Raw genomic sequence first — 24,359 nt, forward strand, 5'->3', positions numbered from 1 at the left:
CGGGAGCTGAGAGCACGAGCAATGGAGACTGGGCAAGATGCGGAGCTGCTCCTCGACACACAGCAGCCCTGCCTCCCAACAGCGCGGGCACCTCCAGGCCAGCAAAGCCAATACCGCCCACCCCACCGCAGCCCGCGTGTGCTCTCATCAGGCCCACGGGCAGGATGTCACGGCACCAAAAGGAAAGTCCCATTTCGGTTTCCCTTGTGCCCTGAGCCGCAGCACGCTGTGAAGTGTGGTGAACACCTTTGCCTCTGGCCTTTCCTCCTTATTCCTGTCTTGTCTTTACTTTCTCACTACCTGTTGGGTGATGCTTTTATAGCAGCATCTATCACCACAGCATCCAAATGCACCACAGGAAGACAGAAAGCCCCCAAAGGCCTTAATTTTCTTCCCAACTTTGTCATTTTGCTTTTGCATTTCAATTATTTTTGTAACAACAGGCTGTGAAGCCATGAAGATCGTTGTAGCAGGCAGCAAGCAAGGAAGAGAGCTGTTGTTACAAGCATACACTTTCCTCTAATGGCAGCTTGGAAAAGTACTGAATCACATTTCTTGTCCAAATGCGCTCTGATCTGCAGTCTTCCATTAAGCGGTGAGTAAATAGTTTCCCATAAAAGCCCAAGGGCCTGTGAAAGAACCCGACAGAATCTTATTCCCTATTTAACGTCCAAAAGCCATTAATTTCTCCCTCTTTATAACTGCCCCAACTGGTAAGGATTTTTGGAAACAAACCTCTTCAGCAGAGGAGCAGGAGCTACAAGGCTGGAGGTGGCCGGGGCTGCAGCCAGGAGCTGGGGAAGGCACCTGGCAGCGTCCCCTGCGCCCCGCCGCTGGCTCGGCGGCGTGGGGACCTGCACCGCAGCGGGTGCACCGGCTGAGCCCGCGGGCAGGTAAGCACAGCCGAAAAGCGGCGGCTTTCTGCAGCTACAGGGAGTTTCCTGGAAGAGCGGCGCGGCGAGCCCAGTCCTGGATGGCGCCTCGCTGCAGGACTCCCTCTCCTTGGCTGTAATTCCTCCATCTCAACAGCAAGTTCAGAAAATAACGTAATGAAAACAGTCTTTTCTTTTTTCTTTTTTTTTTTCCTTCTTTTTTTTCCATTGCTCATTTTATTTTACTGAGCTACTGCATACGGAGCCGAATCTTTATTTTGGCTCATGTCCTCTTGCAATATCATTACCCGCGCGCAAAGGAAAAGCCCTCTGGAGATTTCCAATCCAAACAGGCCCTTGTTTTATCTACAACTATTTGAGTACATGACCTCAGATAACCCCGTGGCCAACTGTGTGCCAAATTCAAACTGCAGCCATGGGAACTTTAAATACAGAGAAGATTTTCCAGCTTCCCTCCAAAGGGAAGACATCGAGTTTCTTGCTCTCTTTGGGTCCAATGGAGCCAGGAAGCCGGGCTGTGCCCACGGGAGCACGTCCCCGGAGCCGCGGTGGCACCGCCGTGCCACTGAATTCACCTCCGCCGCGGGAAGCTGTTCGGTTTAGGCGGCAGCACGACTGACCTCCGCTACGTACAAACAGTGACTGTCCCCTTTGCTTCTCAGGGTACTGCTCCGGCTTCAGATTACTGAAAAGACAAACAGCTGCACTTGGGCCAACAGACTCATATGTAAGACTGTGTTTGGATTACTCTGGTCAGGGGAGGTTTTTCATCTTCATTAGCCTGCTGTTCACAGCCATATCCGCAGTTTCTCACTGGGTCAGAGCCTCCTGCTCTCTACTGCTGTTTATGACTCTAAATAAATCAATTAATCTGGTATTTTGAATGAAACTTGGGAGACGTTGGCCACTGGTGTTTCGCAGATATTCAGTGCGTGTGGGTACCCAGCTCTGCAAGTCCTTGGAAAACACCAGCCCAGAGAATTTAGGCACCAGAATCAGTGATAAGTATTTTTCACAGCAGTGACCACTTGCTTTTTCTCCCCAGATCAATACTTCTTCATGTTACCACAAATGCATTAATACGAAAGAGGAGAATGAATCCTAGAGCCGAATGCAGGCACAGAGGAAAAAACCTCAAGCTCTAGGAACAGCACAGGAATTCGGTCTTGACAGTCTCCATATCAGTTTCCGACACTGTCACACTGAACACATGCCCACATTATTTCACGTTGGGAACCAACCTCAGTGAGAAGGGCACAGCCCGGCGACCCCTCGAGAGCTGCTCTGTTTCTCCTCACTGGGATTTCCGTGTCTGTGCAATGGGGCACTCGCCCCCGCGGAGCCGGGCTGAGGACACGAGCCCGTTTCGCAAGCAGCTCTCCCAGCCGCACGCCGTTCGCTTCCCAGGGCACGCCAGGCTTCCTGGGACTCAGTGCAGAAACACAGAGTTTAAAATAAAGCATTTCAGCAGAGGCAGCTTCGACACAGGGATGGAAGGCAGGACTTAAGATGCTAGGCATTGCTTTTGCACCTCGAGCAGCCCCATTGCCTTGGTCGGGGCCTCTGGGCACCACAGCTGCTGGAGCAAGACTGGGTCCAGTATCCAGCTGCTGGGCAGGCTGGTCACACAAACCTGGGGCAGCTTTCGGCTGTATGCAACCATACATTCATATGCATTATCTAGAGACCTTTGCATTTCAAGGCTGTTGTTATTTTGATCTTTACAACCCCTGGAAAAAATGAGTTCAATTAAGTCTCATCATTAGGAATTTACATAAGGTCACTTCAAGGCTTCATGCATTTCCTCTGGTTCAGATCTCAGTGCTCTTGGTGTTTCCCCTCTTCATTTATAACCTCCTTGCTGTAGGGCATTCCAAGTAAATCATCCACCACCAGTTTCCTCTCTTCAGCAACATGCATCAAGTTTTTCATTCAGGCTAAATGAAGCTTCAACTACTCTGAACAACAGTAGCCCAGTTAAAGGCACAGCATCACTTTGAGAGATGGCAGTTTTCCCCTCAACAAAAAAAAAAAGAAATTATTTTAATACAGAAGAGAATGTATTAATTTTGATTCCTTTAGCACGAGGAAAGATTTAGTTGCATTTGGTAGCACAAGCAATGAACCAGTTCTTACATATTCTCTGGGAAATTCATTTGCTAATCATTGAGAAGAGCCCTTTTCACTATGCATAAACTGAGAAACGCACTCAGCAGCTGTGAACTGTATTCAGCCATGATGTAAAACTGCGGCAAGGTGCACATCAGCTACAAGCTGATCAAAATGGTACGGTTTCTGTTTACACGGGAATAAGCGCCAACCTCACTGTGTACTTCATTTATAAAGCTGAAGATCAAATTTGAACCAAACCAGATTTTGAACTGCCAGAAGGGTCCAAAATTAATGGATATTAACAGAGTAGGGCTGAGACGGGCTGAGGCTTCATCTCCTGAGCCGAGACCGGACAGCCACGGAGGACAGGCCATCCATCCCGGTGAGCCCCTCCCTGGCACACTGCGCGGCACCAGCCAAATTCTCTTCGTTTGGCTGGGACTGAACAGACAAGGGCTGTCGAAGCGCCGGCCTGAGCTCTTTCAGCTGGGGGCTCGCAAGGACTTTGGCCAGCGCAAGCCCGTGCTGACACAGCGGAGGCAGCGTCCTCCTGCCCCCCTCCCGCGCAGACGCACATCTGGGCAGCTGCCGAGCGATCCAGACGGGAGAACTGAGCTGGGTTAAAATCAACCATCTGGTTTTGACAGGTCCGTTTCAACTGGGATCAGTTCCCTGATCCAGCGACCCTGCAGTTAAACAAGCACTTGTGTTGGGACAAGGGGGGCTTAGAGAGGCACCGGGGTAGGGGAGAGGTGAGAGGAGAGGCACGGCTTCATCTGGCAGCAGCGTCTGCCTACACCGACTTAAAACTCTCATGAAATCACGGCATAAGCGTCCCAGTCCCATTTCCAACAGACCCTCAGTGATCCTCAAGTGTTTTTCTGCCTCTCCTCTGAAAATGGAACGTAGGAGCCCAGCTCATTCAGACATCATTCACGTTCCTATTTGTAACCCATAAATATCACTGTACCATCACTACACACTGGGGAAGAATGAATCTTGTCATACGTCTGATACAGACCCCGGCTTAATTTTTCAAGGCCTTTCATATTTTTCCGCGGCTTTCAGAAAGGATATTTTCAACGTTAAAATGCAATAATGCCTCAAACTAGTGGGGATACTTTCCACTCAACCTTTTTCCTCTATTTATTCCATGTCCTCTACTGACACAGCTATCTCTCTTCTGCTAAGCAACCGGCTATATACGCATGGATGAGTCTTTGCAACTGAAAAAATAACTAGGCTGATGCAGCTTAGGTAGGAGAATCTGACTGTGTGCATTCCTCCTGTGGCTGGCCCCAGGAAAAGGACACCCTGCTACTTTTAAACCTGGGAGGTCTTTGAGAGTTTGGCAGAAATCCCCTGGGAGGCCCGTCATTAGCCATTTAAAACTGTCTATAGTATAGGGCTGAATTGAAGCGTTGGACAAAGCCCCTGCAGAGCTATCTGTCAGGAAAGGCTCCCGATACTGGCAGGGGCTGTTAACAGTAACAATGATGACAATATAGCGGGGATTTTCAGGGGTGGGGACTTCAAAGAAACCCTAAAGAGGTATTTTTCATTAAGAAGTAAGAAAGCAGCTGAGTATTGTTTTCGGCACTAAAGCTGAATATGAATGTTACTGCGGTAAGTCACAGATCAGCGACAGCATAAATTGACACCGATTTAAATATGCACGTGCTGCTTTTCTGTACTGCTCCCATTACATCAGTTTTGCATTACCTGGCCAAGACAGCAGCCCTTGGACCATCCCTCATGCTGATTCCCTTGGGATCCTCCAGTGCTTCTAACACCAACAAGCAGCCAGCAAGCCCCTTATGATGGCTACTACGTGCCATTGCTGTGATCTTATGGACGGATGGTCTAGTGCCACACTGGCGCGTTAGTTCAGGGTTTCAGCCTGAATCCCTTGGTCACCCGCAGCCTCCCCACTGGCTGACACACCAGCTCAAATTGGGAGCTCGCTTGCGTCTCTCTGTGCCGGAATGACACGGAAACCACAGCCGGCAGGCAGGAAGAGTCACGAGGGGCTGTTGGTCCACAGGGACTTCTCTGCATTGAAACTCCAAATCTGTGGTTCTATCACGGAGAAAAGGAAGACGATCATGAAAAAAGTATAAGATGGATACCATGAAACACTCCTGCTACAGCAAGTGCTTCTCCTAACCATGAGAATTTACTAATTATACTGTTGTTTACTGCATGGGCCATGATGATGAGCCTGTGAAGAGAAGTGCACCGATAAAACCATAAACAAGAATATTCAGTCAGAAGCCCAGCTGAGATGACCGAAGGGCTCCGCAACCCCAGCAAGACCCAAACCTCGTACCCTCCTCTCAGGCGACCCATTTGCTTTGCCAGGCCGGGGCTCGCTCAGCCACGGGCTCGCTCAGCCCCGGCCGGATTTAGGAACACTGTGTTGCTCACGAGCCCAGTCCCACCATAACCACCTGCGGTTTGTGGCCCTTTGAACCGAACCCAGGGCCAGCTTTTCCCCCCCGACAGCCAAACCCCAAAGCTATCATATCAAGTCAGCACAGAGAAAGTGCCCTCAGGGTTTGCGGAGCAGATTGACTTTCACACCTCACTGGCCACACAGAAGAAACCCAATCTAAACAGCGTAACTTTGCATAACTGATTATTTTCACTGGGGTAATCTGAGCCCTCCAGTAAATGCCACTAAATGCCGCTGATCCAGGGAAGGCCCCGCTCAGGGGATGAATGGCCCAACTGCAGAAGGCAGCCAGAGCGGAGGCTCGTCAGGGCGAGGAAGGGCTGGTCCCTGCTGCAGGATGGGTTTACTCCCAGGAGCGAAGGCTCAATCCTTCAGCACAGGCCAGGGTCTGCACAGAGGAAGTGCAAACAACATTTTAGTGCCCAACTCATTTATATAGTCAGAAATTGGAGTGTGCAAAAATAAGCCAAGGGAAGCATGCTAGCGAGAGCTGCGAGGCAGGCTGGTGTGCAAGAAGCTGTCTGGCTTTACTTCACGTCTTTCTAACTTTCTTTTCCACAATGTCCCACACATTTTGAGAGGCTTCAGCTTTCAGGCTGACTCCCCAGTGACCTATTATCCTTGCACATCAATCACTCCATCCTGTCACCAAACAGCCATTCACATGACCTTGTTTGTAGGGAACCGTGTTCCTCCTCTGACTCCTCTGTCACCAGCTTCCTTCTCTCCAACCACCAGCTCATTTCCTCCTGCAGGACCCAGCTCAGTGATCTCCCCTTCTTTAAAGTCCATGAAATTAAGACTGTCAAATTAAAACCCTAACAGCTGCAGAGATGAGTGGTCTGCCCACACCTCTGCAGGACACCCACACTCGCTGCCATGCCCCAGGCTCCAGGCAGGGCCACGGCCCCACGATCGGGCTGCCAGAGGTGGCGGGGTCCATGCCATCGGTACACCCGAGATGTAACTTGGTCCTGCGGTCCCTTGTGACTACAAAGCACTGATCCAGCTGCAAATGGGATCCCATTTCAGCCGGATCAGTCTCAACATCTGGCTCCCCACGTGCCCCCTCCCCAAGCATGAGCTGCAAACATGAGGGATGGACAACTGGGCAGGGGAGAAGGGGTGCTGGGCCACCTTCCTGGCTGCAAGACTCCTGATTGTAACCACAGTCATTTTAAGGGGCAGTTAGGAAAATAAACCTTGCTGTGCTTACCTTAAACATATGATATTCTCCTGCTTCAGTAAAATGCCTCAGTAGGAGTAGCTCCTCCAGAAACCACCAAGAGAAAAGCCGAGGTGGGGGTGGGAACGGAGGAGTTACTGGGGATGAGAGAAAAGCAGGCTTTCACCTGCATCTTCCTCCAGCACTTCCCTGAATAAAAGGATGATCAACTCAGACTGTGTATCTTGAATTAAAGACAGGTAAATCATCCAAATCCACTTGTCCAGAGAAAACGTAATGACTCACAAGAAGTGTGCCCTGAATGTTACGTTTTCCACCTTTGCCAAAACTCCTACGCTGTCATTTCTGCCTCTAAGCTATCACTCCTGGTGTCAGGAAATCGGAGGGTACTGGGCTGCCCTCTGGAAGAAAAAATTTTGTGCTGTCGGGAGACCTTCTTCCAGATTAGCACACTCTCAGATAAGCTCACTATAAAAACCTTCCCGCTAACAAGGGATTTCTATTTCCTTCTTGGGGGAAGAGAGAAAAATTTATCCTGAGCCTCTTATAAATGACTGATTCAATGACAGCATCCATGCTTAGCTCAGCAAAATCCTACCTTGGACTTACAGCACACAACATAGCTGTATTTCATCAAGATAACTGCCAAATATCATCTTCTTCAAGACTGACACAATGTATGAATTGAGAAATTCATTTAAAAGCTTTCTGTTTCTCTTTTCACCAGGATACTGCTTTATCTGTCTCTGTTTCTGAAACACTGTATGATCCTTGGATGAAAGGGTTTACACAAACACAAAATGGTCTCTTCTTACATCAAGTAAGTCATTCGGACCACGTGCACCTTATGGGGACAAGGCCTTCTTGAAAAGCCCAAACCCTACACATGTTGCTTCATCATTAGCTGAAAATGCCTTTGCAGCAGTAGATGAAGGAAATCATGGATCGTATCCCACAGGGGTCCACAGACGTACGGTTTTGGCGTAGCGTGTCATCTCGTACAATTAATACTACGAATAACAGATATAGTTCATTTTATGCCAATAGGAAGTTACACAGTTTAATGCCTAAAGGTCTTCAGATAAATGCTGTCGAGCAATTACATATCTGGCAAATTCTACAATGAAGTCAAGTATGTGTAGCTCAGCGTATAATGCTGACTCAAACAAAAGCTTCAAAAATGCCTAGAGATCACACATTCTTCTGAAGGAACAAAGGTCTGCTGCCGCTATTAACAGCTGCCCAGGCAAACACTGCAAATCCTGGATGACTGCAAAACTGCTCATTCCCCATGAAGCACGTAGCAGGATTTAATTGCATTTGCAACAACAGGACAAGGGTTTTGTGCAGGATTCTCCACAGGATTTGGGAAAACATTGCCGTGATACTACCTGTGCTACGAGATGGCCCATATGTTTAGAAGAAAGGCTCCTTTCCAACACTATTCAATCATCTTGATCTACGAAGGGAAATAAAGGCCTGGAGGCCTTCTGGATGGGTTCAAATCAATTCACTGCACCTGATCTACTAATGAAGCTGGTCACTCCATTGTGAAAACAAGAACTTTGACATCATTTAACTTTTAATGTACAAGGTCTCTCAAATAACAAGATCCACTGATTGTATTGCTGGTTTATGTGTAGGATTACCATCCTGAGAACACACCAGAATAAATATACAGCCATTCAAACACCGGGAGTTGGGCATCCCATCCTTACCATGACATACAAACAAAGAGCATTATAAGGGCACCAATGTCAAAAAGGAGGAGAAACTCCACAGTGTATAAAACATGGGAATTTTGACTTCTTGACACAGTCAATACACTGAACTCTGACCTCAGGAGGCACAGGGGACTGGAAACCAACAGAACTTAAATTGGCTACAAATCTCCTGTTTTCTCATGACATTTGAGAGAAAACATGGGGACGGTTTCTTTGGGACACATGGGAGTTATAGCTGTGTCACTGCCTTCTCTAGAGAGTTCTTCGCTTTCCTTACAGTCACTCCATCACTGTCACCCACTGACCTTTCATTACTTTCTCCCAGTGCACCAGCATCACTGCTGACCAATGCACTTCACGATCTGTCCAAACCCACGAGAGGAAGAAAAAGCCTTGTACAGAACTGTATAAAAGGACATTTACTCTGCACTGCATTGTGTCTTCTTTTCTATGCTAGTCTAAATACAAGTGCTGTTTTCACTGCCAATCGTTGTTTGCTTGTGCTGTTTCCACTGGCTAAAACCAGCATTTTTCCAGCTAGTGTCGCCCTCCAGGAAAAAACACACATTCATACCTTTCTTGCATTTAGCACAGGAGAACAAAACTGGTTCCCAGGAATAAGGATGATTTCCTCAAAAGAAAACATTTGCTGTCAGCTGAGGTTTGACCTCTAACGGCTAATTTGGCATCATCATTTCGAGCACTGTAATACATAACACCATGAAAAATTAACAGCTTTTTCCTCTCCTGAAGTTTAATATCCGCCTGCAGCTTTGCAAGTGGAAATAAGAGAAAGGAAATAAACACACAAACCGAAACCTCGGGTACAGTCTCTCATATACATCCACAAAAAGAACCTAAAGACAAGGATCTGTAAAGGAAATTTCACTGGAAATCAAGCTTTTGCAGACACTGAGAAAGAAAGTCTGCAACATGAGACCGTCTTCCTTGAAGAAACACAGCTGATCCGCTGCATTCCCATATCTGACTTCCACTGGTCTGTGTAAAACATAAACTTCACGCTAACCCTATGAAAACAGTCAACATGCTAGAGAGACAACAGTCTGCTCCGAGCTGGTGAAAGGGGAAAAAAAAAGTCTCAGGCTGTCATTCTTCCCTTGCTGTGACCTTCATGCTCCACTGAATTTCTGAAGATACTGAAATCTTGGCAGGGAAGTGTACAGTCTGTGGGAACCAGGCAGGACTGTCCGGGCTCGCTGGTGAGAATTAGGCCCAGTCGAGCCCTTTTTTTGGGGGCTCTGAGCTTTGCATGGACAGTAGCACAGTGCTAAGCAAGCTGCAGGCTGGGAATTTTACAGGATCGGTGCTGTATGCACTCACGAATCGCACAGCCGGTATGGACAGCGTGCTGCCCACCCTCCGGCCTTGCAGCCACGAGTTGGGGCTTGCTCAGCTCCCGTTGGGATCTCCACCTGGGAACGCGGATGAGGTATGTTGCTTCGGCGTGCCCCCATCTCCCTGCACGTAATGGCGACCACTCACTGTGAGCTCTCACTACGGTTTATAAAGCCTTACAGATCAGCAAATAAAAATCTCAACTGGAGACTCAAAAGGAGCACAATTTGCCACGACAAATTATCACAAACCCTGATGCTATTTAATGACCGTCGTGTAGAGCCACTCCAAGTAAAAAGAGCTACATCCCTCTGAATGAAACGCTGCTGCGCCAGGGTTAGGTGCATTCACGACTGAATGCTCACATTCAGACAGTCCCGGGACAAGTACCTTTTGAGGTCAATTCGCTCCCTCAACAATGTCTGTAGAGGCAGAATAATACCAGCTGTGCTTCCTGGCCAGAGTCTCAGCAGCACAAGTTGCAGATTACATCTAAATTGCCAAGCCCAGGATAAACAAAAAGATTAAGAGGGCCTTACCCTTTGTGTTGAACAATCGCACTCTGAAACAAGAAATCACAGCCTACGTAGTGGGTAGGCACAGGGCTGAGTTCTCGGTTTGGGTTAAGGGCTGGTGAGGAGTAAGCAGCTAACTCACACATCTGGGGAAACCACAGATGCTGTTAATCACAGGTTTTCCCGACCTGTAGGCGCTGACAAATTGCATCCTATGGATGAACCTTTTATTAAACCACAGAGGGTTTCAAAACGATATTCTCTTTCTCAGCATTCCCAAGTCGACAAAATCCAGCGCACATGACCCTTCTTAATTCTTCATTTAGATGGTGACACGGCCTTTTCCAAAGAGATTTCAGGGCTGAAAGGAAGTAAATAGGGACACGATGTTACGTCAGTGGAAGGCATCTCAAAAGCTGAAACGTGGGCTTCGAGAACTGACATTTTCGAAATTCTTTGATGATCGCCTCAGCCCCATTTCAGTTGCAGATGCTTTTTGTCCTAAGCAACTCCTGAGACAAATCCCTCGCTGTCTGCTGGGGCAGAAACATTTTACGCAATACGTAGCCTTTAAATTCTACTGGCTTTTCACTGCGCACGGGGAAGGACAACCGGTACATTTAAAAGAATAAAATGACTGTTGCTCAGGCCAAGAAAGGTGACCACAAAACAAAATTGCCCTGGTCCCACTTCCATGACACGCTAGAGCAGGGAGATAGCTGCTCGGCTCACAAGTTAGTGAGAAAGATGATGTCTGGCAGTTCTCATCATCATCTGGACCGACAGAGCAACCCACATAAAAGGAACAAAAAAGCCTGCTGATCAGATTGGTGTGACAGAGGCTCATGAGAGACATGCACATTTTCTATCTAAACGACAGCTTGAGGGATCTATATTACTAATTATCGACTAATATTGCCAGAGTTCCCAGGCTGGCTTCAAAGGTTCTCGCAAAGTGCCCCAAGCACAGGGTTTTTCATCTAATCATAAGGCCTTTTTCTTTGTCCCTGCTAAATGGATTGCTCCATACTGGGCTCCCTCTGCGTAAATCAGCTTGCACATGATGAGCTTTGCAGCAATGAAATTCGTTACCTTAACCACAAAAAACCAGAAACATTTGCTGCAACTTTTAGAACACTTCTGCACCTAATTTAAAAAAAAATGGTGGTTTCCTCTCTTCCTCCCCCTTCCTCCCTGCCTACTCCTAATCCCATGCTAACACCTTTCTAAAAGGCTGGGGTGAGCGGCTTTGAAACTGAAAGAGCAGGGAAGGGGGGAAAAAAAAAGATATCAGATCTCCAGACAATGAAATAAAGCAGCTATCTCTCGCATCCTGCAGCGCTCAGTCTGAGGTCATAAGTTAAACAGGACATCAGAATAGGTGATGTAATTTGCTTATTTAGGATCAGAGCATTCAGTGAAGTGAAAGAGACAACCTATTTGAATTTGCAGATAATCCTATAATAAATGCAGGGCTGTTCAGTTGCAGAAACTGCAGCTGGAGCCTGAGAATTTTTTCCCCTGCACATTTATTTTTGCAGGGGATATAATTGCAATCGTTTTTCCTTGCAGGAAAGTCTTGAAACCTCACCTGGGATCAGCCTCCCGTTGCATTAGGTATTGTTCAAACAGGGTCCCTGCCCCGGACAGCTTAAAGGCTAAAGGGTCAAGTCAAACCGAGGGTGGGAAAGGAAAGAGAGGCCCAAGGGAGGGAAGGAGATGGCACAGCCACACCGCAGGACCCTGGTCCCCCAGCCCACTCCCTCCCTTGTACAAGAGCAAAGCTTCAGACTCAAAATTGAGCTGAGCAGCAGTTACACTTTCAAGTAAAGCACAACTCAGCTTTTCTGCAGACGGACAGGCCCTCCTGGCTCCAAATCTGTCTGCAGAGCTTCAAACCAGCAAGGATTTTACAGCAGTTATAAACCTTTAACAACGAGGTTCTTCTATAACACGAGTAATTTATTGGCGATCCCGTACAACACTGAACACACTGTTTTCCCTTCAAACCGTCGTGACAAACACTTGTGATATAAAGATTTAAAGCTAACAACTTGCACTGTTTATCTCCTCAGTTTATCACCATTCAAACCGTAATTTCACCCTGTCTGCCGCACAGAGCGGCATTACTCACAATCAAGGGCTGCTAGCCCCTTGCCTGAATTTATCTTCTTTGACACAAGTGTTTTTTCACTGACAAGAAGTCAGCTAGGCCAGACATCATACCTTAGCCAAAGGAAGGAAAATGTCCTGGGTACCTTGGGCTCACCGAGAAAGAGAGCAGTAGATGAAGAGGCGTTGCGCACACTGCCAGGTCAGCAGATGCAGCCTGCACCTGCTGCAGAGGGATCTTCAACCAGACGGCACAGAAAAACAAGATGGAAAAAGCCAAGCCAGTCACCCAGGTAATATCTGCCAAAACATGTCTGTTCTCAAGCCTTTCTTTACGAGAGTGGAACGGAGTTCATGTCCTCCTGCTGACCTACCAGGCCATACCCGAATGTCAAAGCAGGCAGGCATGCCCCATGCACGGACACCACGTCTGAGCGAGGGCAGCTGCGGCACCAGGAGGGGTGGGAGATAACCTCCTCCTTGAATGGACCGACCTGTGAGAGGAGCCAAATTTCAACCCCCCTATAAAATGACTTAGCTGTCAGATGTTTGTATCCGTAACTGTAGCCATCCAGTAGGTCACCTGCTTTAGCAGGTTTTGGTTTTTTTCTTTCTTAAATGCAAGTTCTGTGTTAGAACTTCCTCCAAGTTGTCAAGAGGAGAGGATCACTGATCTTCCACTCAAGCCAGTTTGCTAGCTGACCCTAAGGCTGCTTATAACAGCCCCTGACAACTCCACAAAGATCTTCCTGACCAGTGTAAGGGACCAAGGTGCTGAATTTATCATGTAAGAACACCCTCCAGCATGCATTTCACATCACCCCTTTCTGAAGGAGCTACTTTTGGATATCTGAAAAGAAGAAAAGCTGTATACAAGATATTCAAATGTGTGCAGAGGTGACAGACAAAAGACATTTGCATTTCAAATAGAGAGAATGGGTTTATTTCAAATATTTTAAGGCTCTGAAACATAGGACTTCTCGGGGGTTTTTTGCATGTCACCAAAAGACAGAATTCATCTTATTTTCACTCAGCCCCCCTAAAATGTTCCTCACCGAAGGCAACACCAGGCCTGACTAAAGCTACTGGGCACAGGTGGCTTCTCCATGACCATCACAGAGTCCTTAAGATGCAGCACTTGAGAGACACGTGCGATGAGAAGATGACACTTGGCAGGCCATAACTGATGCAGCCAGCAGCAGCCTCCCTTTCTGGAGCCTTTAACCAGAGCAGCCAAGCTGAAGCCCAGCACAACTGAAAGCAGAAAGGCCGAGAAGCCCATGGGTGAAATTCCCCGTGCACTTGCTGCTCTAAGTCAGACAGAGGTAACCGGTATTTGCCATTGTTTTAACAGAAAAAGGCAGTATTTTGGCAGGGTTACAAAGCAAGCCCATTCTTTATATCTGCAAAAGAGAGATCGTCCATCCCTGCTGAGGGAGCTGACAGAGGAAACATATTTTACAGCAATCATGGGTACAACATTGAACTGGGACCTATTTTTACCATGTGCTCTGCAATACACGCATTAATTGTTACAGCAACAATATTTGCTGACATATTCACTCAAGTCATTTACAGAACAGAAGCCCAAGAGACAAAACAAGCCTTTGCTCCACGAGACAGAGAGAGTCAGGCAGGATGCCACATTGCTTCCTGTGACACACAGAAAACGCTTATCTACAATGGATGATCGCAGCCGATAACCCATCTCCAGCGCTCTGGCAAGCACAACAGGGCTGTCCTTTGCTGCCAGGCCCGCAGTTCAGACACCGTCCGGCCGAGCTCCACGAAGGCAAGGAAGGAGCGTGGCCCGGGTTATGAATCAGTACTACCCGGCCTCCTCCTTCTGCCGAGCACGTACGCAGCAGCACTTGGGTGTTTCTGGAGGCCCCGGCTTGCACGCCATCAGCGCTCCCCTGCTACAGGGACAGCCGAAACCCTCGGTCCCCCATTAGCAATACACATTTCTGCAAGGAGGTGGCAGACCTCAAAGCAGTTTGCAAGCCCTGAGGTCTGTAACCTCGTTAAAGACCAGAACAGGCAGCATGGAAAGCACAGCTCAGCAGTTTAAGGATCTAGCCTCCATCCTCGCTAAGCCCAATTACGTTTGCGGAGAATTAGGATGTTTTAGAAAGAACTTAAAAATGAAGTGCTGTGGTCTCTGTTGGCCACAGTGGCCCCAGAGCATCCTCTTAAACCAGAGATTTGCCATTTTTTATGTGGGCAGTCAATACTCTGCAGTTATGCAGTATGATCCTTCTCAACCTGCTGCCCGCCGCTCGGCCCCTCGCGCACAGACCCACGGAGAGCTGCAGCGCCGAGCGCTCCTGGGCGACTGGCTGGGCGTCTGCCGGACAGGCACAGCTGTAAGGGCTTGGATTCTCCTCGAGAGCAACAGCAATGTATTAGCGAAACTTGTACAGTCTGGAGAGGACAGCTGAACAAAATCAGCTCCAAAATGCCAAAGCCTTAAATGTAGGTAAATATATGATTCAGAACACAGAGCAGTTTGACAAATAATAGCATCTTCCCATGCCTAGCGGTATAAAACATGCAGCTGTTCTACCACCACAATTTACAGGGAAGGCATTTCTCCTGGAAGTAAGAGAACACTTAGTATATATTCCTAGCCAGATTGATTACCCCTATTTATATTGTAAACTAAGACAGCACGTACTAAAAAGCCATATAGTTAAACAGTTCCAGACTCCAGATCATGGGCAAGGGGTCAGTTTTATATCGTATGCTGCAGAGTCTTCTGCATTTATTACAGATATCACAGAGTTTTCTGCAGCATGTTTTTTTGTGTGTGCTTATTCCTGTGGTATTTCAACAACCATCAGGAAGAACACTGCTATTTTATGGGATCTCAGGGAATCGGAGAATCCACAAGGTTTTTTAAAGATTTTTTTAAAACAGCAAAGAAACCAGCGTGCCACTATGTAACAACTGCAATCTGTTCTTGGAACAATAAAACCGCAAGACTGAACACAGTATCTTATATCCGAATATATACATTTAATCTGAAGTAAGATCAACCCCTATTATGTCAATCCAATCTGCATGGTGTTACGTCATTCTCCTCTTACAGACAACCTGCACAGCTGGACGACTCTCATTTTCTCTATAAGTTACCAACAGTTTCAACAACCGACATCAGACATAAGCAGAGGTCTAGAAAATGCTCTCTGGTGTGTTTGCTCAGAAGTCATTGCTGTTCCTACACCACTTGTGCAGTTGCACCAGGCCAGGAGACCCCGCGAGCTCAACCACAAGGCACTGAGCCAGACTTCACTGAAATGTTCAGCTGGCTTGTTTATTCCTAAGAGAAAGCTCCTTTTCTAGCCAGATTTGCAGTTTCTTCTTTTCCTCTCTTTAACCACTGATAAGATGAGAGATGTTGAAGTTGCAAGTTGGTTTATATTACAGTTTTTGAAAGGATAGGTTTCAGCGTGTTACTGTAACAAATACAAGAGTGAAATTGGAAGAGATGGAGATTTGAGCTAACACAATTAAAATTTCTTCTTAACAACAATCCACAGATATCCAGTGCCAAGCACAATCTGGAGTCATCAACTAGCATGGACATGAATTAACCTAATAGCTTCTGGAAAAAAAAAATACAGTCCTAAAAAAAAATCCTCCTATTAAAGTAATTAAGTGTTATCAGAATCACAGAGCCATAATTAAACATCGTTTATAATTAAAACAGCATGTGTCCTAGACAGAGAACACAGCAACAAAGACACTATAACCGTGATAGTCAATGCCAAAACACATGCCAAGTACCAAAAATCAGAAAAACAGCAGAGTTTCTAGCAAAGCTGCAGATGCAGTGCCTCTGCTCTTCTGACTTAGTCATCAACACTTCTGACGGATGTTAGCACACTCAGAACTCCTCACAGCTTTGCAAGATGTTGCCAAAGTTCAAGCAGAAATCTTGGGAACGAAACGGCGAGCGAGCATGAACTTTAACTCAAACAAGCCTCGTCCTACCTGGCAGCGGCTGAAGATATCCGCCAGGGATACTTGAATGTTGAAGTGCTTCAGAACCTGCAGGGCCTGTTCTTTTGCCTTTTCTGAGCAGTTCACAGAGAAACACCTTCCTTCTGCTACCTGGGACTGCAGCTTCAAAAGACAAGTCGTAAACCAAAAAGACAATAAATGAGGCACTCCATGCATCATGATCCATGGTTTTTTCCCTAATACATTTGATTTGGTTTTAATTACAAATAATGTTTGGAGCTAGTATGTGTTTACAGTCTAAATTTTGATCTAACAAGCACAATTGGTAATTTAACACTTAGCCACTGCTGCAATAGCTCTGACACCACTGAAGCACTGCAGCACTGCAGCATTTTATATCCATCTGAAACACGATTGCCCAAGTCCCCTTCAGCTTACAATTTGGTGGTGTGGTACTGACAGGAGTAGCAAGAGGACACTGAATTTAATCACAGCTTTCAGATGAAACCTGGCCAGATCACACACAGTATGCAAAAGCACAATGATGGAGATGATGTCCAATGACAGTTTTACCACTTCAACCCTTCCAGTTTATACACCGTTTCACCTGGAGTTCACTGATGGCCAATGAATTTGAAGTGGTTGATGCAGACAGTCCCTTGATGCTTTGTGGGAGAAGTTTGTATCTGGGAACAAGCACTGGGAAGTTCCAGACACATCTTTATGAACATGATGAGTACTCACAGCGAGGTGGGATCAGCTACATGCAAGTAAAGGAGCCTAGCAGAGCCATCCTGTCCTTGCGTAGGGCATACAAAGGCAAAGGAACAAAGGGAATCAGACATTTCCCAGGACAGTATCGTACACTGGGAAGCAGTTATTTTCCTTTTGCAATTCCTACACAGTACTTTCAAGTTAAAGCCTTGCCAAATAAGATTATGCTGGATGCTGAATTACCTATTACATCAGCTGTAGGCTCAAGGAGCCACAGTCTGGATAAGGAACCTGCAGCGTGGCACGGCTGCACTTGCCTCACAGTGTCTCATCATGGGGGGAGTTTTCTTCAATGCTCAGCTATTATGTAGGAAATTAGCAACGTACATTCTGCAAACACTCCAACCAGCTACTTGAGTGGTTGGGAGCTTTTATACTGATAGTTTGTAACAAAGAAGTCCTGCACTCTGGCTCGTGTGTAAACCAGAATAGTTTCACTCTTCCAAACGAATTTTTGGGCAGTAACAAAGTGCAAAGGACCTGCAGCAGGCATCACAACACTGCAACCACGGACTTGACAGGCTCAGTATATTCCCACCAACACTCCATTCAGAAGTGTGTCTCATGAAGGGCTCTGAACATCAGGTGCTGAGGGTAAGGTTGGGTTTTGCTTTGGTTTTTTTGTGTATCTGTAGGAACACAAAACCTCTACAGCTTCCACCCGGACCCATGCTTGGTGGCTTCCATTCTCTCCCTTCCAAGTCTGAAGAAACGTCTTTAAGTGTTAAAACTATGTCAGTGTGGAGCCAGTCAGCAAACAAGAATCTTTGCGATAAAAAGCATGGGAATTGAGCTGCCTTTCACCTGCCAGTGAGGCCAAACAGAAACACTTTGGTTTGGATTGCTTGGCTTGATTTCCACCCCCCACCCCCAATGGAGAGCAACCGCTCTCCCCACTGATGCAGTACTGAGTATAAAAAAAAATTCACCCTGAGCTTTGGTCGTTCAGAACAGCAAACCTCTCAAGACCCTTAGTGTAGTTCTTAGTGCAGAAAACATGAAAAAGCCAAGCCAGCTGTTGCATTCACATCTGACTTTTCCTCTTCTCTACACTGCACATCCCAGACCACTCAATGATACAAAGCCAGAAAAATGCCAGAAGCTCTGAACACTTACAGTCTGATATGGGAGTCCAGAGGTTAAAATGACTCTTCCTTCCTGTTGGGCAATCTGGAAAAAACAGTAAAAATCATAATGCATATGGGCTGAAGTTACACTGGACTCAAGCTTTCCTTTCAGTCAAAGCAGAGAGAACATGAACCGGCGATACCGAGTCTTTCTCTCCATGTCGACATGCACTAGGCCAAGAGCGTCTGGGTCTGGTTCAACAATACGCTCTTGACAGCAATAGCAGCTCAAGGTATCGCTCGCTCACTACATGTCCCCTCCCTGCCAATACCCGCCTTGCCTCACATGTGCTGGAACAAGCTACTTGTGCATCTGCAGTGCAGATGGCCCAGGGAACCGATCCACCTTGAAATAACCCGATCAAAAACCTTTCTATCTTTTTTTTTTTTTCCCTTAACCCAGACTATTTCTATTTCCCCAGTCTGGTTCACAAAGAAGCAAGTAGTTCTGCTCGCACACCAATGCACGGGGGAGAAAGGAAAAAACAACCTAAGCAGGTAATTCCAGCAAAAAAATGTACCATTAAATGTGTCTGCAAAATTCATAGACATTAACAGCACGATGCTCACTCCACTCCTTAAAGGTAAGATGGTGTTATTCTCCCAGCAGCCCAAGAACAGACATACAGAAATTATACACCCTTTCCAGGCTGCAAAGAACATCTCCATTAGAGTTTATCACCTCCTGACTTGCAATCCTGCACTTTTATCAGAGGTCTTGTCCTTCAAGGGAAAGGTCTGCGCTGAATTATCAGGGGACTCATTACACGCACTTCTGACCTTCGCAATAGAGAAAGAGACACTTTCAAATGGTTTGGTGCCAAAAGGAGATACTAAATCTGGAACTGCAATTCTTCACAAGGATGAAAGTGTGACTGATCTTCCTATGATTAAATGACATCCCTCCTTCCCAGCCCTTCACCCCCTCCTGTAGCAGGGAAACAGTTTCATGGCCGTAGCGATAGAAGGATTCCCATGTGAACCAGCACTTCAGCTCTGCTAGTGCTGACAAGAGATTGGCACTTCGAGGTAGGCATGAGGTTATTTCTCTTCTCTGGCTTGGATTCTGTTGGAAGCCCTCATATTTTTCACTGTTTCCAGATGTGTGTCACGGATGTCTCTCTTCTGGATCAGAGTTTCAGAAGCTCTCTCTGGATCAGTCTTTAAGCCTGGCAGAAGGACACATTTGGGATCAGAGTCCTGCTGCACTTCCCAGACAGTCTGACACCACCAAGCACAGCCAGGGAACACCGAAAAAACCAAACCAAAATTTCTAAACTCTGCCTTGGATAGCTGTTCTCTCAGACCCACTGGACCTATGGCAACATGAAACAAGGGGGAGAAGGCTCTGAAGGCACAAACTCCCCGTGCAGTCAACTAAGCAACTGTTTTTTTCCTATCTTGACCTTTCAGGTAGCCGCTTCCCTCCCTTTTTTGTGAAGTCACTCTTTGGCTGCCAGTTCTGCACTGAGAAAGCGATTGGCAACAACTTCTAAAGTGTCTTCCTACAGGCAAAATTACCGGATTTCTTTTAAAATCAACCCTCTCTCTCAATAAAGGAAAAAATCTCCAAGAACAGGAACCTTGAAGTGGCAGCAGAGACACCCTGTCCTGCATGCAATCCTCCTACATGCAGTTTGGGTTTCTGAACAGCGCTGCCAACAAACCACCCTCATAGCACGTTAGCGAGAGAAGTCCAGTAAGGCAACAGCAAAAGTTCACCACAGTGATTCGCTGACAAGGGAAAAGAGATGTGAAATTCCTTCAGACCCATGTGTGCTTCAGGGTAAGTCTGAGGATTTCACAGCTGGAACACTCCATTCTGACTTCCTGCATCCAGGGTTAATTAGTTCAAGCTTGATAAATCCCCTTATCTAAATGGCTCTGCAGAGACAGGCAAAAAACATCAAATAAAAAGGAGAAAAGCAATAACTCTTCCAGCATGTTTTTCCGCCTCTGGAACAACGACTGGGAGAAGCATGCAGAGCCAGAAAAGCCATGTGATAGCACACATCTGACTGAAACCACAGAGGATATGTGTTGGAGAAAAGGGCACAATTCCTTCTTTTCCTCTGAAAGAAACTACGGAAGGCAGTGCTGCGACCATCCAGGAGATGTGTCCTCGGAGATGCAAACAAAAGCAAAAGAATGACCAGAGTAGTGTTTTGGGGTGGGTGTCAGGGACTTGTGCTCCATCCCAAGTGCTGCAGAGAGGGCACTGGCCTCAGTTTCACAATCTATTAAAAAGATAATATCAACTTCCTCTGGAAAAGGCTTAGACCTTCTGGATAGAAAGCACTCCCTAATAACTTGGTATTATTATTTAGCCCTTAACGTGCCTGTCTGTTCAGCCAACTTTCATCTTGCAGAGATGAACGAACTCAAATGAATTACTACAAGAGAGACCTGGAAGGGCAATGATTGATGAGAGAGGGCAGCGAGAGACTCTATGTTCTGAAGCCAGCACCAGCGGCAGAATGATTCGTGACAACCTAAAGGATCCTGAATTAAGACCAAAGAAGGTTTCAAGAAACAGCCGCACAAGGCTGTAGATTTGTAATTTAAAATTTGCTAAGCCTGTGCATGACACGTGTTGGGCAATGCCACATGTCCTTGAAGAGGCGAACTGCAGTGCTCCCTTTGCAAGGTAGCAGTCCAGGAAAAGCTGTGACCCCCCTTGCAGCGGCAGAGGTGAAGCAGTGATCCTGAGCCTAGGCCAGCAAGGTCCCAGTTCAGACAAAAAGAGAGCGGACAGAGAGCATCTGCTGCAGGATGGGTGCTGGAAAAGCACACAGACAAGGATCTACTAGAGAAGTGGGTCACAAACCTCAGTCCAACCCTGAAGCCCCCCTACCTGTTATCTCAGGCTCTTTTAAAATAGACAGTAGCCCAAGAGCTTAATAGCTAAGAACACACTCAGTCCAGTCCTGCAGTGCACTTGCTGTACTGCTGGTATTCCAACCCTAGACTTCTCTTCAGCGTTCCTGAAAACCATAAATTGTACAGAGTTATTGCATGATTTCGTAATGTGGCCTTAAGTACCACACCAAAACCATCGACCCAATTTTGTTTCTTACTGTAGACCCATTTGTATCAAGGTCTCCAATGAAAGACATTCTCCTCCTGCTGACCAAACATCAAAAACGAAGTCTTGATCTTAAAGGCAGAACAGTTCTTCATCTGTCCTCTGCAAATTTACTCTGCAGACTGGTGGGGAGGTACAAAGACTAGCAAACCTGAAGAATGTCGTTTACATCAAAAATATGGAAAAAGACACTCAAAGCTGAGACGAGATCAGAGATTAGATTCCCCCATTACATGAAGCTCTGCTCACTGCAGTATTAGAAGTCCCCTTTGTGTGCCATGGCTCCAAATCAGTCCAGGCCAATTTAGATCCAGGTGCACATTGCTCTAACTGGCTCCTGAGATCCATCCAAGCCTGGCCCTCCTCTCCGACTCACTGGTTCACCTGGAGTTTTGGGGGAGTAGCTGTAACCTTGCAAGGGAACCTTCTACACCATGGGAGCTGCAGGAAGCCAGTTCTACCAGCCTTCTGGTTATTATCGCACTTCAAAAGATACCAGGTTTGCCTTAGCGTGCCAATTATTCTTAGAGATGAGGATGATTTTGAAGACCAAGAGCACAGTCCATTAAAAAAATAAAACAAACCAACCCACAACTCAACTGAAGGGGCTTTGAGATTCCACCAAGTCTCTTCTTAGAAATTAGGGACCTAAGAGACTACCAAAATTTTCTTATAAGCTTCTGCTCCACTCCTGAAGTACAATGTTGCGAGATCTACAGTAGTCACTTCAGGCTAGTGGGTGATCCTTTAAGGTTAGTATGAGAAGTATCCCATTGCTCTACCTGATTCTGCAAAATTGCAAACAAAAGAGGAACACCCACTGAAACTTTCCCACCTCCTTCCAATTATCCTTCTAAAAGGCCCAAAAGATAGGTTTAGGATTCTCTGCAAAGAGAAGTTTGCAGAAGACAAGCTGGAAGACCTAGCTAGAAACACAACAGGCATAGGACGTGATTCAAGTAAAGAAACTGGAAATTGGAAATAACATGTTGCTTACAGGAATAAGTGCAAATGCAAAGGGTGGCTTACCCCAATAATGGCACCTGCACACACAGAAGGATGCTGCATAAGAGAAATCGAATCTCCGCATTCTTTACCAGATGGAGTCATTCTTTACCTTGGGACGGAGTCAGAAGCCCCTGGTGAGGAATGGCTGGATGCATACAGCCCTTCTCAAGAGAGGCCTCCCTATTTTGCCTCACAGCAGGGAGCCAGGCTTGGGCCAGCCTGGGCCACTACCCAAAGCCCTCCAGAAGGGCCTCCTACCCAAGGGGCAGGACTGGAGCAGCGCTGCCAGGCAAGGACATGTTTCAGGGAAAGCACGTGGTGAATCCCCCCAGCTCTCAAGGCACAGGCTGCTAAAGTCAGGTAAAGGAGCTCATCCAGCACATCTGGTACAAATTTCATCCCCCAGCTGCATACCTGCTTTGCCAAACACTTGCGTGCGCCGCGCTACAGCAGCTAGGATATAAACGTAACACGGTAAAAATGTTACTGCCACCCCACCGAATGAGAAGAGTTGGAAAATGACACGGCACCCGTGCTTGGACACAAAGCTGCTCTTCCCAGAGAGGCTGGTGCTCATGAACAGAGGCTAAAATGTCTTTGTAAGGATGGACTGTGAGCTCTTTGCCTTCAACATGAGGACAGATTTAACCAGAGAAATTTTCAGTATGAATTTCTGCTATTTTTCCATTTTTAAAGATTTTCTGTGTCTGCACTTACGACAGGTAACTTTTAATCAGTCACTTCTCCAGTCAAGTCCTAATTAAACGGCACCATTAAATACACAGAATGCAAACTGGTGTCATCTCATAGCTGCTAAATATGGACAAACGGGGGGATACACTGGCTCGTGGTGTCAGAGGTCCTGCTCTCACAGGCTGGCAGATCTGAGATTGCAGATCTGGCATGATAAACTCGCCATGACAACTGTTGTTCAAGATAAAACATTTAGCCAATAACAGCAGCACAACACAAAGCAGTACACAGGACACAGACTTCACGTTCAGCCTGGGAATGAGGTTTCTCAAACCAATCACTGCCACATGCATTAGTCGAAAAGAAAAAATAAAAAAGATCCATAGCTGCCCAAGCACGACCTACAAAGCTCTCAGGCTTTTAAGTTTGATCTCAAATAATAGAGGGTGAAGGACAAGACCCATCTGCCTACCAATACTTGAAGTCACTTTAACAAGCAACAGGAATGAGAACAATAAGGAGCAAATGCCAGGCAATTCAGAAGTTCTTGGCACAAGGAGATGTGTAATATGACTGATAAATCATTTTACTGAAATGACTTTAATTAAGAACAAACACTAACTCTGTACACACTTAGGTGTTCCTGGCGACACTAGTTTGAGACTGTGTTGGGACAACACCCAAACTGCCTATCTTGCATTCAGTGACCAGGATCCAAATCTTTCTCCTGGCCTTTGCAATAACATTTACAAGTTTTCGGGTGTAGGGTGGTCAACATTCAACTTTTATTAAATCAGGACTAGCCAGATATAAAGCAGGGTGGGAGGAGTCTATTTTTATCTTTGATTATCCAAGCGCAGATCAAAGGCTCTGCAATACAGTAACACTCCAAGGGCTTTTGATAGTGAAAGGATGTTTGTTCGGTCACCATAGAGAAAGCAATGTAAAACATCCTGTCCATAGCACGATAAGGTATCAGGATGAGAAGCGGAGACGGGGCTCTGGGGGGAGGCAGCGAGAACTAGTTTGTTTAAATGACTTGTGCAAGTTTGGCAGAGACGAGATATTAATTATTTCTGCAGAAGTTAGAGCCTGCCCAGGATTCAGGCCAAGCAGACGTCTGAAGAGGAAACATCCTGTGCACCAGGCCGGGTGGTGATCAGTGCACATTTGATAGCAACACACTGTGTGGGCTGGATATCTCCATTTCTGGCATAGTAGAAATATGTCTGAAATGAAGAAGCATGTGTCTCTCCTCCGAGAGGCAGAAGGTCAAAGTTGTTATGGGAGTTCAGATCAATGTTCATTGTCCCCATCTATGTTAGAGACTCTTCCTTTCCCAAATAGTTCACT

The 24,359-nt window shown here is 46.5% G+C and overlaps 1 protein-coding gene across 1 annotated transcript in view; it reads right to left on the reverse strand.

The window, feature by feature from the left end:
- Positions 1 to 24,359, reverse strand: part of EXD3 (exonuclease 3'-5' domain containing 3) — a 298,010-nt gene that overhangs the window by 120,665 nt on the left and 152,986 nt on the right. Inside the window, 2 exon segments of the mRNA XM_050907868.1 lie at positions 16,350 to 16,481; positions 18,210 to 18,263. Coding sequence (XP_050763825.1) covers positions 16,350 to 16,481; positions 18,210 to 18,263 — 186 coding nt within the window.

This window comes from Gymnogyps californianus, chromosome 18 (genome assembly GCF_018139145.2).
Source record: "Gymnogyps californianus isolate 813 chromosome 18, ASM1813914v2, whole genome shotgun sequence".
Taxonomy (NCBI): Eukaryota; Metazoa; Chordata; class Aves; order Accipitriformes; family Cathartidae; genus Gymnogyps; species Gymnogyps californianus.